The sequence below is a fragment of the Hipposideros armiger genome, unplaced genomic scaffold (assembly GCF_001890085.2).
Source record: "Hipposideros armiger isolate ML-2016 unplaced genomic scaffold, ASM189008v1 scaffold_501, whole genome shotgun sequence".
Classification (NCBI taxonomy): Eukaryota; Metazoa; Chordata; class Mammalia; order Chiroptera; family Hipposideridae; genus Hipposideros; species Hipposideros armiger.
In genome coordinates this window covers 493,934-511,798 of record NW_017731851.1, presented here as the reverse complement: position 1 = coordinate 511,798, position 17,865 = coordinate 493,934, and the positions used below count along the sequence as shown (strand labels likewise).

At 36.8% G+C, this 17,865-nt stretch overlaps 1 protein-coding gene and 1 pseudogene across 1 annotated transcript in view; both read right to left on the bottom strand.

Moving 5' to 3' along the window:
* The window catches only part of CCDC18 (coiled-coil domain containing 18), a 107,320-nt gene that overhangs the window by 24,644 nt on the left and 64,811 nt on the right, over positions 1-17,865 (bottom strand). Inside the window, exons 21-25 of the mRNA XM_019667547.1 lie at positions 12,171-12,287; positions 10,583-10,726; positions 9,060-9,263; positions 7,050-7,187; positions 2,120-2,320 (exon numbers count right to left, since the gene is read on the bottom strand). Of these exons, the coding sequence (XP_019523092.1) occupies positions 2,120-2,320; positions 7,050-7,187; positions 9,060-9,263; positions 10,583-10,726; positions 12,171-12,287 (804 nt within the window). The remainder of the gene's footprint in view (positions 1-2,119; positions 2,321-7,049; positions 7,188-9,059; positions 9,264-10,582; positions 10,727-12,170; positions 12,288-17,865) is intronic.
* On the bottom strand, positions 4,090-5,186 carry LOC109396030 (archaemetzincin-2-like; annotated as a pseudogene).

Genomic DNA, 17,865 nt, shown 5'->3' with positions numbered 1-17,865 from the left:
ACTCTTCCAAAAAGCAGAAGAGGAGGGAATATTTTCAAACTCATTTTATGAGGCCAGCATTATACTGATACTAAATCAGACAAGGACATTTAATTAATTTATTAGTTCTAACATTTTTTTTTTGTAGATTCTTTAGAGTTGAGACAAGAAAAGAAAATTATAGGTCAATATCCCTGAAGAACACACGAGTAAAAATCTTTAAAAATTATTAGCAATCCTATTTCAAAAATACATTAAGAGAATCCCACACCATGATCAAGTGGGATTAATTCCAGGGATGCAAGATTGACCGAACATTTGCAAAACGATCAGTGATACACCAAATTAACAAAATGAAGAATAAAAATCATATGATCATCTCAATAGATACAGAAAAAGCATTTGACAAAATTCAACATCCAGGGGGCTGGCCGAGTGGCTCAGTTGGTTAAGAGCTTGCTCAAGAGCTCGAGCTCTGAGCAACAGGGTCACCTGTTCAATTCCTGGCCCGAGCTGAGCTGCCAACAGGTGGCAGGATGGCTCAGCTAAAACAAAATAAAATAACAAAAAAACCCCCAAACAAACATATCCATTAATGATAAAAACTCTTAACAAGTGGGTATACAGGGAACGTACCTCAACATAAAAAAGGCCATATAGTATAAGCTGGCATTTAACTTTATACTCAACAGTGAAAAGCTGAAAGCTTTTCCTCTAAGATCAGGAACGAGATAAATATATCCATGTTCACCACTTTTATTTCACACAGTACTATAAGTCCTAGAAAAAACTCTTTAAGAAATAAAAGCAACCAAATTGGAAAGGAAGAAGTAAAATTGTCTCTATTTGCAAATGACAGGATAGTCTACATAGAAAACCCTAAAGAATCCACCCCAAAACTATTAGAATTAATAAATTAATTCAGAAATCCTTTGTTGCAGGAATACAAAATCAATATATAAACGGCAGTTGCACGGGCCGGCCGAGTGGCGCATTAGATAAGAGCTGGCTTGGGATGCCAGGGGGCCCTGGTTCAGATCCCACATAAGGGCCAGTGACACTGCCCTCCTACAGCTAAGATGCTGAACAACAGCTCGACCTGGAGTTGGGCTGTGGTGGGTCGCCGGCGACGGCATAGGCTGCAGCCCTTGCTGCAGTGGGTTGCCATGGGCTACCGCGTGTAGGCAGCAGCCAGTGTGAGCGGCCAGCAGCTGCAGTGAGCGGCCGTCCAGAAGCCGGCGACTGATCTGCCTCGCCCGGGAAGAGCGCAATGATGGTGCCAACTTGGGCAAGTGAAGCAACGTCCTCCACAACTAGACTGAAGAACAAAAGGACAGCAACTTTGTGTTTTCCCCCCTTCCCCCAATTCCCAGCGCTGTTCCCATCCCCCCAATTCCCCAATAAAAAAATAAAATCTTTAAAAAAAAAAAAAAGTGTTGTTCAAACATTTATAAATTATTTCTCCTGTGGTAATATGATATACATCATATTAATAATTCCCAATTCAATGTGTTCTAAATAAAATGCTTTTCATTCAAATAGGTCAATACTTGGTCATATAATCCTCTACAAACTATAAGAATGGGAACATAAATCATAAATTTACTTTTTCATAGATATGTGTGGATGAAAAAATCTAATGGAAAGTAGCCTCAGGATGATCTGATCATAAATTCCTAACTGGGCAGGTCACGGTGACAGTTGCCTCAGGCCTATAACTTCCCAAGTAAAAGGTTATCTTTGCCTTAAGCAAGCCCTGTCCACTGTTCTTGTGCACCTAGGTTAACACACCTTTGAAATGTCAGAGTAATCCTCTTTTTCAGAACTCTCTTTTTCAGAGGCATAACCACTCTCAAGAGAGCACATAATCTTATTAACTATACTGTAATCCAATCACAGAGATTTCCTTGCCTTGTGTTCTCCACATTTCATATAATGTTTCTTACATTCCCTCATTAAATCCAAATGTATAAAAGAAACTGCAAACTATCATTCTGGGAAACATTTTTCTCAGTCTGTTGAGATTTTGCTTCCAGGCATGTCCTCTGTTTGGCTCAAATAAACTCAAAAAACTTTTTTTTACAGGTTTGGACATTCTGATGTCAACATATGCTTTACATACTTTTATATGTTTACTTACTTTAATAAGTAATGCTTCATTTGTAGCTTCAATTACTTCATTTCTGTCTTGGACTTGTTGGTGCAAACTGCTTACAGTGTCCTGGGCTTCTTCTAATTCTAGTTTTGCCTTCTCTAACTGTTCATTTAGTTGCTGAACAGAAGTCTTTTGAGAATCAGCAGAAATTTTCCACTTTTCATGGTTCTCTTGATGTGAAATCATCTATATAGCCCCAAAATTAAAAAGGAAAAAAAGAAAACAGGGTGGAGTTGGTTTCAACAACATTCCACTTCCACTTAAATGAAAGTAAATTATGTTTTTAGTCACAAATATCTGACATATAACATATTTGTCACAACAAATAACATACTAGAGAAAAAATGGGGGAGGAGGAACGTATAGTCTAAAATTTACTTAAGAATACCATATTTCCCCATGTATAAGCCGCTCCCATGTATAAGACGCACCTTAATTTTGGGGCCCAAACTTTGAAAAAAAATATATTACATAAACTTATTGAACTCAAGTTTTATTCATCATAAAATTCATACTTCTCATCACTGTCAAAACTCCTAACCATTAGCTTGTCCTCATCTGTGTCTGATGATGAATCACTGTCTTCATATATTGCCCTCATCCTCAGTTCCATCTATGGAATTTGAAATTTATAACCACTGTATAAGATGCACCTAGTTTTTAGACCCCAAATTTTTGAAAAAGGGTGCGTCTTATACATGGGGGCATACAGTAGTTAACCAAATAAAATTGACTGTTTTGGGATCCTTTTTTTTTTTTTTAAGATTTTTATTGGGGAATTGGGGGGATGGGAGCAGTGCTGGGGAATTGGGGGAAGGGGAACAGACAAGTTGATGTTGTTTTGTTCTTCAATCTAGTTGTGGAGGACGTTGCTTCACGGGCCCAAGTTGGCACCGTCATTGCGCTCTTCCCTGGCGAGGCAGATCAGTCGCCGGCTTCTGGACGGCCGCTCACTGCGGCTGCTGGCCGCTCACGCTGGCTGCTGGCTACATACGGTAGTCCATGGCAACCCACTGCCACAGGGACTGCAGCCTATGCCGTCGCCTCACAGCAGCCCAGCTGTAGGTTGAGCTGTTGTTCAGCATCTTAGCTGTAGAGGGCAGTGTCACTGGCCCGCATATGTGGGATCCAAACCAGGGCCCTCTGGCATCCCAAGAGAGTTCTTAACCATCGTGCCACTCAGCCAGCCTTGTTTTGGGATCCTTATATGAACAAATCAACTATGAAGACCTTTTTGTGACAATTAGGGAAATCTGAACAATGACTGGATAGTTGATGATATTAAGGAATTACTGTCAATTTTTAGGTGTGATTTTTATTTTTAAAAATAGCCTTTATCTTTTAGAGATAATTATGAAATGTTTACTGATGAAACAGTGATGTCTGGGATTTGCTTCAAAATGATATGTGATAATGGGAATGGGGGTTCAGGGGTGGAAAGGAAGTAAATGAGGTTAAAGATATAGTGACCATACTTCCCAGTTTGCCTACCACTGTCTGGGTTTCATGCCTTGGTGCCCTGGTTAGTTAGTAACAGCATCTCTTTTCATTCTCAATGTATTCCTTTAAATAAAAGAAATGGTCAAAATACTTATAGATGAAATCAAATTGACCAAGGGTTGTTAATAATAAATATGGGAGGATTTATACCATTCTCTCTACTTTTGAATATGTTTAAAATCTTCCACAATTAAAAGCTTTCTAAAACCTCATTTTCATAAAAAAATGTTTTGCAATTACTATTAAGTGACTTTTCTGACAATTCTGAAACCTGTATTTAAAAAAATACTTTTAAAAATTATTGATCCCTTTTCTAACTCTATATTAATGACATATTGTCTCATATTTATATTCAAACAATACATACCTTTAAAAATAAATCTTTGGCAAGTACCAGAAAAGAGAAAAACATTACTTTTTTTTTTTTAGCATGTAAGTATTTATTTTAACTACTCCTATTTGGTAGTCCTTATTTTTGGAGAACAGCAATGGCATTTTATTACCCACTGTTTCCATTGCTTAAAGGCTTCCTTAAAGGTTTTGGAAGTTCACTTATCCTCATGACTATGTTTTGGGGAGATTCCAGAGGTGCCAGCAGATTCATCATCAATCCACCACACCAGCACTTTGTATCTTTTTATAATGTTGAAGCCAATGGTACACTGCAACTTGGGTAAAACAGGTAGGACAAAGGTTTCCTGGGCATTGGTCAGCTTTTCCCAAGTGGCTGGAGCCTTACATTGGGCATGCAAGCCAACAGCAGTGTTGAAGTCCAAATATGTGTCCAATCTCATGGGTTATAAAGACTTACAGGATCAAAGCAGCAAAGTACAAGTCACTTCAGGAATGTAATAGTTATCAAAAATTGAATAGTCACTTGAAGATGTTTTCTGCATTTTTTTCACTTTGCTTTCATAGCATGAGCTATAAAAAAACTGCCATACCTGGCAAAACTGAATATTCCACACCATCTGACAAAGAAGCCTATCCAAAGATAAAATTCCAGGTTAAAGATCAATCATTGTTATTCTATTTCTATATCACAGAAGGCATCTTTAGATTTCTGCATTTTTAAGAACTTCAGGATGTGTCCTGCATGAATTTGTAGGTTCTGTGTGATATCATCGACTCTAAAGGAACAACTCGTTGCAGAGACAGAAACTGGTTCCAGGCGTTTTACTGTCAAGCCATACAAAAACGCTTCCCAGTAGCCATTGAGCCATTTATTATATTCTTTACTGATAATTCTGGTCTTTTTTCTAAGAGATTTAATGCATTGTATATAAAAAATGTGTTTCTCTAGAGAGGGTGTCTTTCTTTAAGGATCACTGAAAAACTGTTCCAAAGTCTTGGGGAGCCTCTGAATGGGAGGTGGTCCAATCTGATTGCAGATCCAAGGAAATGGGCCCAAAGAGATTACTGTATGTCGGGAAGGCTTTGTTCATCAAACGCTGCTCCCAGCATCTCAGTTCTCATACTGTGATACAAATGCTGGGTTCTTTGAGATGAGAGCTGTTTTTAGTGTCTGTTCAGAGTGCTGTACTATTTGCATAATGAGAGGTCTCCTCCATTCACATCGTGTTCAGATTTACTACTTTCACTCTGTTGAATGGGTCTAACAGCTATTCCACCACGAGGCTTACAAAGACATGCAGGTCTAGGCCTGGCCAGAACAATGTTGTACCAGGTAACTTCACCCTTAACAGGCCTCAACACCATCTGCAGTGGCCCCTGCACATGTGCCCATATTACATATTTTTATGTCATACATATAAAAAATTAGTACCAAATATTACACAATACTAGAGTGAATTTTTATAATTCATTTATATACTATCTGCTTATAAATAATTTCAGGTTGCTTACAAAACTAGAGGTATAAAAGTGGATAATTAAACATAAAAGTAGAATAGAGATCATATAATAGAAGTGTAATGAGTAGTTGCTAGCAAACACTTGAGATGGACTAAGTATTATTGATGGTCACTAAGTTGAGCAGCTAGTATCAATTAAATAATTGTGCTGAATCCAACAGCATTCACACTTGTCTCTAAAGTCCAAAGTTTGTAAATGCTTGGTCTGAGATTGGCTTTAGCTTGCAAGTGCGTTTCATTTCACAGACACGTTTTCAAAGAGATCTGAATCCAAATGCATTTAGGCAAGACATAGTGACCACAAGCCTGACATATCCTTCACAAAGATGTTACCAAACTCCCTTGAAAGATGTTTAATATAAACGTATCTGTAAGCCTTGCCACATAGAAAAATGCTTTATTAGAACTTCATAAGTAATTTATTTAGGTCTTATAAATAAATCCTGGATGATATCTTCAGATGTAGTTTTTAAAAAGACAAGAAATTTTATTCTAATTGGTAACACTGCCCATTTCTACAAAGGTTCAGATATAGTGATAAATAAAAAGCAAAGTATCAGGTTTTGGTATTGCCTATCTAAATACCAGAACAAATCTTGGATATTGTAAAGCATTATAGATTCACATCACATGAAACTACTTATTTTGGATTTTAAATACCTCCAGTTAGTTTTTGGCAAGTTATATTTATATATATATATTTTTAAAGATTTTATTGGGGAACTGGGGGAGGGGAACAGTGTTGGGGAACTGGGGAAGGGGAACAGCCAAGTTGTTGTCCTTTAATCTTAGCTGTGGAGGGGGCAGCAAGCTCAGCTCTGAGTCCAGTTACACTGCTCAGCTCAAGGTGCTGTGTTCAATTAGTTGCGGGTGGGCGTAGCCACCATCCCATGTGGGAGTCGAACCAGCAGCCTCGTTGTTAAGAGCACATGCTCTAGCCACTGAGCCATCCGGGCGGCAGCTCAGCTCAAGGTGCTGAGTTCAGTCATAGTTACGGGTGGGCATAGCCCACGATCTTGAACAGGCAACCTTGTTGTTAGGAACATGTGCTGTCACCAGCTGACCTATCCTGCCACCTGTTGGCAGCTTGGCGGCAGCTCAGCTCCGGCACAGCTCACTAGCCCATGGGGGAATCAAATCGGCGACCCTGTTGCTCAGAGCTTGCACTCCTGAGCAAGCCCTTTACCAACTGAGATACTCTGCCAGCCCATGGCAAGTGCTATTTTATCACTGATGATGATGATGATGATGATGATGATGATGATAAGCCATGCTCTGGTGTAAGAACTGTAATTATACTAATTCATTTAATCCTCAACACAGTTCTACGAAATAGATACCTTTATTATGTCCATTGTATGAACATATACCTTTATTATGTTCACTGGATATGAAGAAAAAGTGATTTGTTTAGGGTACCATAAATAAAGACCGCAATGTGTTATTCTATAATGAACATTTAAGAGCTAAGGTTATACTTTTGTCCAGATAGGTCAACTCACTTTAGCAGAGATAATGGTACAAATTAAAATTTTCTTTACCGCCAGATGATAAGCTTCTTTGAGAGATTCCAGTTCTGCTGACAGTTTCTTGATTTCTGCTTGCATTCTTGCTTCCAAATGAGCTTCACGTACTTTAGAAGCCCCCAATTCTTCGGCTAAATGGTTTCCATGAGCTTCCTTAAAAATGACATATTAAGTAAAGGGTATATAATTTGTTTATTTGTTAACTATCGGTAGGACAATCCAGTGCATTTATGGAAATACTTTAATCTTTTATAATATTATAAACACTCATATACAAAATTAACTTATTAAATGGTACACTTTAAAATCTAGACATTTAAAAGACTACTAATGAGACAGTATTGGTATATTGTTTGTTATCATAATGTAAGTTCACTACCAATGCTTTTTGTAAAACTGATAACCACAGCATGCTGAAATTTGGCATATAGATAATAGTCTACTCTTAGGTTTGCCCATGCAATTGTGTTTACCAGATGTGCTGTGTATTTATCAAGAGTCAGCACTTATCCAAACCTATTTATGCTACATGTGCTTGTTACTGTACTTACATCATTTTATTAAACATTATGAACACTGCATGCAAAAAAAAGTTTTTATGTGAAAACTAAGTTATATTGCTTTGAAACCACTCAATAAGTGAAACACAAACATTTGCTCCCCAATTAGAAGCAGTCAAGATAGTTGTAAAACATTGTGGGAAGCTCCATAAAAACTATAAAAGATGCTATATTCTGATTGATTTACAAATGTCTTTTAATTCTTCTTCCACTTTAAAGAAACCAAAACTGGAATAAGAGTATGTATGGTTTATGCAAGAAATACTAGGTGGAATTCTAATCAAATGACCCCATTCATACACAAAGAACCAAGATTGGTCCCACATTAAAAGATTAACATATGAATGTATATTTAGAGTTTTGGGTTGAAATAGAATATTTTTAACTGTGATTTTAAATAATTCCCACATTCACTCACTTTTTTGATTAAACTTATCAGATAAAATCAATTACACTGTACTTAGATACCACTGATAGGACAGAAATGAGATAAAAGTAGATAACGTCCCTTCTGGTGGACTCCCAAATGCCTGACACATTTTAATAAAAATTCTCTTTATTTTTTTTTATTATTATTATTATTATTTTTTTTTAGCTGAGCCATCCTGCCATCTGTTGGCAGCTCAGCAGCAGCTCAGCTCGGGCCGTGAATCAAACCGGGGACCCTGTTGCTCAGAACTCAAACTCTTGAGTGAGCTCTTAACCAACTGAGCCACTCGGCCAGCTCTAATAAAAATTCTCTATTCTTTATTGATCTAAGCATTCAGAAATGTGAATAAAAACATTGTTACGTTAACCAAAATTAAGCATAAAAATATTTAACTTAATTCCTGTACTGAATCAGTAACCATAATAAAAAGCAAAAAACCACAAGAACTTTTCTAGAACACCAATAAATATACTTTTGTCAAAGTCTAAATAATTAACCCACATACACCAATCTAAATATTTTTAAGCCAAGTTGTTAACCTTCTACCAATTACTGGGGAAATAAAATTTATATTATTGCTCAAGTGTTCTGTCTGGACTACAGGTTTCATAACAGTTAAAAATTTAAACAATCAGTTTTCACTTATAAGAGTGGCTACAAATGTAAAAACTTATACTCAAAAAACATTTATTAGCTTTATTTTTTCTTCAACTGATAGCTTAAACTCACTTGAAAGTTTAAAAGTGCTTCATAATTCAATTTACTGAAAACCAATTAGGTGGCCAAACTCAGTTCTGAGGAACTTCCTGGTTACATTACAAAGCTATGCTAAATATAACACATTTTTCTTCTTTTTAAATAACATAAAATTTACCACTTTAATCATTTTTAAGTGTACACTTTGGTGGCATTAAATACATTCACATTGTTGTGCAACGCTAACCTTAGTAAGGACTGTATTCAACATTCAAAAAAGTGAATGGTAAAATTTTTAAGATTTTGCAATTAGGTAAATATATTTAAAATATGAATTACCTTCTCTTTAGAGAGTTGCTTTACTTCCTCCAGTTCACTTGAGAGCCTTTCTGTTTCTCTCTGTGCTTGGACTTGTTGACGATGAGCCTCCACCAACTCTGTATGACAGTTCTGCATCTGCTCTCGGGTTAGCCTCAATTCTTGCTCCAAATCTATGGCTTCCTTATACTGAGTTGCAATATACTGTTCCTGCTCTTTCATAACCTAAAATACGCAAAATATTTGTTAGTTTCAAAATGAAATGATACAGATAACCTATTTCTTATTTTGATTTCTTTTTTAATAAGTTACTTTCCTCCTCCCAACTAAATCTCTGTAAAATTTAACATAACAATGAATATCATCCACTGTGAAACTGATATTCAGAAAATGTTTTTTTCCTTTTTTAATGACAAGAAAATGACAAAAGTACTATAATAAATCTGGGACTCACTGGTATATTTTGCATGACTTTAATATGCAAGCTGTAAATCCTTTATCATGAATATAACAAGACAGAACATATTATAAAGAGAAAAAACAATTTAATATTTGATTATCCATATCAAAGATGGAGAATATATTGGCATGAATAATCAAAACCAACCATTAATCCACACAGCTGGATTAAGCTCATGACCTTATTCTTTGTGAAAGTAAAATCTGTCACTGGGATTGCTACTCTCTCTGAAATACTTTGACAATACTCAGTTAAATCTAGTAAAGTATTGTTTCTTAGAGGAAAAAAAAATCAGTGAAAAGAAATTAGCTCTAAATTAGCTTGGTTAGGTAGGTTAGGTGGTAGGTAATAACAGTTGATTTTAGGACTAATGAGAAGAAAAGAAACCAAATTACTAGGACCCTGATTTCTGGAATGGGGGTCCAGGGTCCAACTCTGTTTTATAATAATATAAACCTCATGTAAATATTTTTACCCATCCTTGTTAGGGAACATAAAGTGATTGGGCCAGTAATCATTTATGCCCCCCCACTGGGGCCCAAGCTTCTTCTCAAGAGACCCTGCTTGATTTATGTATATAATAATTAAACTAATATTTATGCTTACTACGTGGTATGTACTATTCTAGGTTTTGATACAATAGTGAACAAAAGGAGACAAAGTGGTCACCCTTATGGGGTTTATATTCTATTGGAGGAGGCAGATAATCAGATAGTCAAATACAATAAAGAGTGATATACAAAGTTTTAAAGTTCAGTACAGTATTTAAAAATAAGAGCAAGTTACATCCATGAAAGCTCTTAGAAACAATATCAGTTTTTAAAAGGCAAGTGGGTGGAATGGGTTCACCACTGCAAACCGGTGACATGAAGTCATCAAGCTTCATCTGGCAACTCATTAGAACATCAGAATAAAACATTTAATAAGATCAAAGAAACTGATAGGTATCTGGCTTAAATAATTACCTTAAAAATACTTATGGTACAGTTTCTGTATATTAAAAACCAACTAGTTTAAACATAAAGACTGATATCACTCTTCAGATACTACTATTTGTTCCTTAGGAGGAAAATAATTTGCTTACACTTTCCATTTCTTTCATTTTTTGTTGTGTTCGTTCAGTTTCTTTTTTCAGTTGACTGATCTCCTGTTCATTTTGCAGTGTTAAAAACTCTTTTTCTCGAAGCTGTTCTTTGGCATTTTGCAATTTTTCATTCAAATTTTCTATCTGAATTTTAAAAAGAATAATATTAATACAACTAAGGAAAAACAATTCTTTAATCATAACTGCAATCCAAGTTAAGTCAAGCTTTAAACATATATATCTAAAAGTAGCAAAATAGGGCCGGCCAAATGGCACATTAGTTAAGAGCTGGCTTGGGACGCCAGAGGGCCCAGGTTCAGATCCCACATACGAGGGCCAGTGACACTTCCCTCTACAGCTAAGATGCTGAACAACAGCTCAACCTTGAGCTGGGCTGCCCTGAGTCTCCGGTGACGGCGTAGGCTGCAGCCACTGCTGCAGTGGATTGCCATGGGCTACCGTGTGTAGCCAGCAGCCAGCGGCCGTCCAGAAGCCGACAACTGATCGGCCTCGCCCAGGAAGAGCACAATGATGGTGCCAACTTGGGCCAGTGAAGCAACATCCTCCACAACTAGACTGAAGAACAAAAGGACAGCAACTTGTCTGTTCCCCCTCCCCCAATTCCCCAATGATGTTCCGATCCCCCAATTCCCCAATAAAAATCATAAAAATAAATAAATAAAAGTAGCAAAATATAAAGATGTGTTAAGACAACCATAACTTAGACATAAACATCAGAATTCTTGCACTTAATAAGATGCTTATATGTATACCTAAAATATGATAAAAAGAGATAAAAGCCTCAATCATATTTGTATAAAAAAGGAAAATTAGGTTACAATGAAACGACAAATTTACATGGCCTTACAAATAATTTTATAGGTAATATGTTGAAGAGGTAAAAAATATAATTAGTGAAAAACTCCTCATCCCACTGTGTTCCTTTTTTAGAGGCAACCACAATTAACAGAATTACTTGTAAATCCTTCCAGAGATATTTCAGGCATGCACACATTATGATATGTATGTGGACACATTGATATAAGAAAAACTACATTCAAAATAACATTAAGAAGGTAGTCACCAGGTTCTAGGAAGTGGGGAAAACGGCGAAATGCTGGTCAAAGTGTACAAAGTTTCAGTTATGCAGGACAAATAAGTTCTGGAGATGTAATGTATAGCACTGTAACTACAGTTAGTAAAACTGTATTGTATACTTAAAATTTGATAAAAGAATAGATCCTAAGTGTTCTCACCCAAACCAAAACAAACAAAAAAACCTAAGGGAGGTGAGGATATGTTAATTAGCTTGATTGTGGTAATTATTTCACAATGTATATGTATATCGAAACATCACATTGCACACCTTAAATACATGCAATTTTTATTTGTCAATTATGCCTCAATAAAGATGAGATAAAATATTAAAGAGAAAAAAGAATATAAAGTAGCATGTACAAGGTGATTAAACTTATGCAGTATTTTTATTATATGCATTCTATGAAAAAGCTATGTTATGTGAACAATGGATGCTTACAGTTTAGTAATTTAAAAAAAATTTTTAAATATGCAATTTTTCATGATTTACCTGTTTGTTGCATTCTTTAAGTTCTAATTCTGATTTCTCCAGGGTACCCTCTAATTTAATTATTTTCTGTTCCATTTCTCCCCTGTGCTCACGAATAGTCATATCCAAATGTGTAACCTAAATACAAAAGTAACATTAAACTGCTGTTCGATTTTATTCTAATGTGGAAAATTGGGCACCTGGAATGTGTTTTAGAATGATTTATTGTGGGTATAACTGAAACAAACTCATCTCAAATAAATTATTAAAAAGAATGCTTACTAATTTTGGATCTTAAGCCCTACATCCAGGGTGCCAAAAAAATGTATACACATGACTTGTATTCATCTTTTGTTATCGGTATATATTATTACAATTTTAATACAGTTTTTTCCTTTCTTAAAACGTGTATACAAGACTGAATCAAGAAGAAGCACAAACTCTGAACAGACCAATTACTACCAAAGAAATTGAATCAGTAATCAACAAGCTCCCAACAAACAAAAGTCCTTGACCAGATGGCTTCACAGGTGAATTTTACAAAACATTCAAAAAAGAATATCTATTCTCCTCAAACTTTTCCAAAAAATACATTAGGAGGGAGGCTCTCAAGCACATTTTATGAGGCCACTGTTACTCTGATCCCAAAATCAAAGGCATTCCAAAAAAGAAAACTACAGGCCGATATCCCTAATGAACATAGACACAAAAATCCTCAGCAAAATTCTAGCAAACTGGATTCAGCAACACATTAAGAAGATCATCCACCACGATCAAGTGGGATTCATTCCTGGTATGCAAGGTTGGTTCAATATCCGCAAGTCAATTAACATGATACATCACATCAACAAAATGAAAAATAAAAATCATATGATCATATCAATAGGTGCAGAAAAAGCATTTGACAAAATCCAGCAGCCATTTATGATAGAAACTCTTAATAAAGTGGGAATAGAGGGATCATATCTCAACATAATAAAGGCCATATATGATAAGCCCACAGCTAACATCGTACTCAGCAGGGAAAGGCTAAAACCTTTCCCCTTAAGATCGGGAATAAGACAAGGCTGCCCACTTTCACCGCTTTTATTCAACATAGCTCTGGAAGTTCTAGCCACAGCAATCAGACAAGAAAATGAAATAAAAGGCATCCAAATTGGAAAGGAGGAGGTAAAACTGTCATTATATGCAGATGACATAATATTAAATAGAGGGAATCCCAAAGACTCCACCAAAAACTATTAGAACTGATAAATGAATTTAACAAAGTAGCAGGATACAAAATTAGTATTCAGAAATCGTTGCATTTGTATACACCAATAATAAACTATCAGAAGAGGAAATCAAGGGCCATCCGAGTGGCTCAGTTGGTTAAGAGCTTGCTCAAGAGTGCGAGCTCTGAGCAACAGGGTCGCCAGTTCAATTCCCACATGGGCCAGTGAGCTGCGCCGGAGCTAAGCTGCCGCTGAGCTGCCAACAGGTGGCAGGATGACTCAGCTGGTGAGAGCACGTGCTCCTAATAACAAGGTTGCCTGTTTGAGATGGTGAGCTATACCCACCTGTAACTAAAGACCGAACTTGGCACCCTGAGCTAAGCTGCCGCCCGGGTGGCTCAGTGGTTAGAGCGTGCACTCTTAACAACAAGGCTGTTGGTTCGACTCCTGCATGGGATGGTGGCTACGCCTACCCACAACTAATTGAACACAGTACCTTGAGCTGAGCTCGCGACTGGACTTGGAGCTGAGCTTACTGCGCCCTCCACAACTAAGATTAAAGGACAACAACTTGGGCTGGCCGAGTGGCTCAGTTGGTTAAGAGCTCACTCAAGAGTTTGAGCTCTGAGCAACAGCGGTTCGAGTCCAGCCCGAGCTGAGCAGCCGCTGAGCTGCCAACAGGTAGCAGGATGGCTCAGCTTAAAAAAAAATAAAATAAAATAAAAAATAAAATAAAATAAAAGGACAACAACTTGGCTGTTCCCCTTCCCCAATTCCCCAACACTGTTTCCCTTCCCCAATTCCCCAACACTGTTCCCCTTCCCCCATTCCTCAATAAAATCTTTAAAAAAAAAAAAAGAAATCAAGAAATCAATCCCATTTACAATTGCTTCAAAAACAATAAACTACCTAGGAATAAATTTAACCAAAGAAGTAAAAGACCTGTACTCAGATATAAATTATGAGACACTGGAGAGAGAAATCAAAGAAGATACAAATAAATGGAAATATATACCATGGTCATAAAAAAAAAGTATATACATTTTTTTGGCACCCTCTGTATATATTACAAAAACTTAAAAATATGTTTATGTTCATAAATGACAAAATAAATGATTCAGACTTCATTTACATTATTTTATGCTAGATAAAAGCTGCTAAATACAACACAACATAAGAAAAATTGTGAAATCAAGCAAAAGTAGTTCTTGAAGGAAAATTTATAGCACTGAAGACAAACATTAAAAAAAGGAGAAATACCTAAAATCAATCATCTAAACATCTACCTTAGGAAACTAGAAAAAGAGGAGCAAATTAAATCCAAAGTAAGCATAAGGAAAGAAATAATAATTATGGAACAAATCAATGAAATTAAAATTAGGAAATCGATAGGGAAACTCAATAAATCAAAAGTTGTTTCTTTGAAAAGATCAATAAAATAAAAGTCTCTACCTAAACTAACTAAAAAAAAAAAAAAGACACAAGTTACTAATAGCAAAAATGAAAAAAAGAGGCATTACTACAAATTTCATGGACATTAAAAGAATAATATAGGAATACTATGAAAAACTCTGCCCATGAATTTAATAAAACTAAATGAAGTAGACCAATTACTTAAAAGACACAATCTGCCAACACTCAGAAGAAATAGACAATCTGAATAAGCCTATATCTACCAAAGATATTAAATCAATGATTAATATCTTTCCAAAACAGAAAGTACGTGGCCCAGATGGATTCAGTGGTGAATTCTACCAAATATTTGAGGAAGAAATTATACCAATTCTCTACAATCTCATTCACAAGAAGAAGCAGAGGAAATACTTCCTAACTCATTCTGTGAGGCTAACATTACCGTAATACCAAAAAAAGGACAAAGAAATACCTAAGCAAAAATGCTTAGGTATAAATCTAACAAAATACATACAAGATCTATTATATATAAGGAAAACTACAATACTCCAATGAAAAAATAAGAGAATTAAATAAATGGAGAAAGAGTCAATGTTCATGGATATTCCAATCAAAATCCTAGCAAGTTATTTTATGGATATCGATAAACTGATTCTAAAGTTTATATGGAGAGGCAACAGACCAAGAATGGCCAAGACAATATTGAAAGAGAAGAACAAAGTTGGAGGACTGATGTTACCCAACTTCAACACTAACTACTATAAAGTTACACTAATCAAGACAGTGTGGGCCTGGTGAAAGAAAAGGTGAATACAGGGTTGTCGGAAAAGTCATGATGTATTTTGTCTGTTTTTCAAAGGTAATTTATTTATATAAAGAACAAAGATCAATCAATGATATATTGCCCATTTTGTTCGATAGCCTTTTGGCATCTTTCAGTGAGCTTCATAATTCCTCGTTCATAGAAGGACCTGTCTTTATTTGCGAAAAACTGAACAAGGTGCTGATTGACAGCCTCATCTGAATTGAACGTTATACCATGCAAGGAGTTTTGAAGACAGCGAAACAAGTGGAAGTCTGACGGCGCACGATCAGGCGAGTATGGTGGGTGTGGCAGCATATCTCATTCAAGCTCCAATAATTTTTTTTTTGATTTTTTTTTTTATTGGGAAATTGGGGGGATGGGAACAGTGCTGGGGAACTGGGGAAAGGGGAACAGACAAGTTGCTGTCGTTTTGTTCTTCAGTCTAGTTGTGGAGGACGTTGCTTCACTGGCCCAAGTTGGCACCATCATTGCGCTCTTCTCTGGCGAGGCAGATCAGTCGCCGGCTTCTGGACGGCCGCTCACTGCGGCTGCTGGCCGCTCACGCTGGCTGCTGGCCACACACGGTAGCCCATGGCAATCCACTGCCACAGGGACTGCAGCCCATGCCGTCGCCGGCGACTCATGGCAGCCCAGCTCCAGGTTGAGCTGTTGTTCAGCATCTTAGCTGTGGAGGGCAGTGTCACTGGCCCTCATATGTGGGATCCGAACCGGGGCCCTCTGGCATCCCAAGCGAGTTCTTAACCATCGCGCCACTCGACCGGCCCCAAGCTCCAATAATTTTTGACGGGTGATCACACTTGTGTGTGGTCTCGCGTTGTTGCGGTGGAACACAACTCCTTTACAATTAATGAGCTCTGGACATTTCTGGATGACTGATTCGTTCGAACTGTCCAATTGCCAACAGTACACATTCGAATTGATTGTTTGGTTCCTTGGTAGGAGCTCGAAAAACATAACACTTTTAAAATCACACCACACTGGGAGCATAACCTCCCTCTGATAAATGTCTGCTTTCGATGTCGTTTGAGGCAAATCATCACGTCAGGACCAAGACCGTTTGCGCACCACACTGTTGTTAACAATCCACTTCTCATCACCAGTTATCAGTCGCTTCAAAAAAGGATCACTTTCCTCATGTTTAATGAGCATATTGCAGATGTTTATACGCGCCATCAAATGAACTTCTTTGAGTTCATGCAAACCCAAATATCGAGCTTGCTTACATACCCAGCTTCTTCAGGTGGTCGTGAATGTTTGAATGATGGATGCTCCATGTTTCTGCAATCTTTCGTGTCATGTAATGTGCGTTTGACTCAATCAATGCCTTTATTTTGTCGTCATCAACCTCGGTGGGCCTCCCTGATTGAGGAGCGTTGTTGAGATCAAAATCACCAGCACGAAATTTCGTGAACCACCGTTGGCACTGATGCTCTTGTAGAGCACTGTCACCATAAACTTTATGCAACTTTTCACAAGCTTGATATGCATTCTTCCCTTTATGGAAGTAAAACAGTAAAATATGGCAAAAATGCAGTTTGGTCTTCCATCTTCAACTTGTTGTAAAATCTCCAACACTCAACCAAATCGCTCAATTTTTTTTTAGAATGAAGCTAGAACTGTCAGCTGTCAAATGACTTAGCAATAACATAGATGCAAATGATTCTAGTACTTCCAAAAATAAACTAGTGCCATCTGTTGCAAAGATGTGTCATGACTTTTCCGACAACACAACAGATCAACGGAACAGAATACAGAGCCCAGAAACAAACCTACATAAATGAAGTCAACTGGTCTTTGACAAAGGAGCAAAGCCAATACAGCGAAGAAAAGATAGTCTTTTCAAGATGTGGTGTTGGAATAAGTGGACATTCATAGCAAAAAAAAAAAGAATCTAGACACAAACATGACATCCTTCATAAAAATTAACACAAAATGTATCACAGACCTACAAAACTACTGTAAGATAACATAAAAGAAAACCTAGATGACCTTGGGTGTAGCGATGACTTTTTAATTGTAACACCAAAGACACAATCCATGAAAGAAATAATTGATGAGCTGGACTTCATTAAAATTAAAAATTTCTACTCTGTAAAAGCTAATGTCAAAAAAATGAGAAGAAAAGCCACACACTGGGAGAAAATATTTGCAAAAAACAAATCTGATAAAGGACTGGTATCCAAAATATACAAAGAACTCTTAAAACTCAACAATAAAATTATAAACAACCCAATTAAAAAACTGGCCAAAGATCTTAACAGAC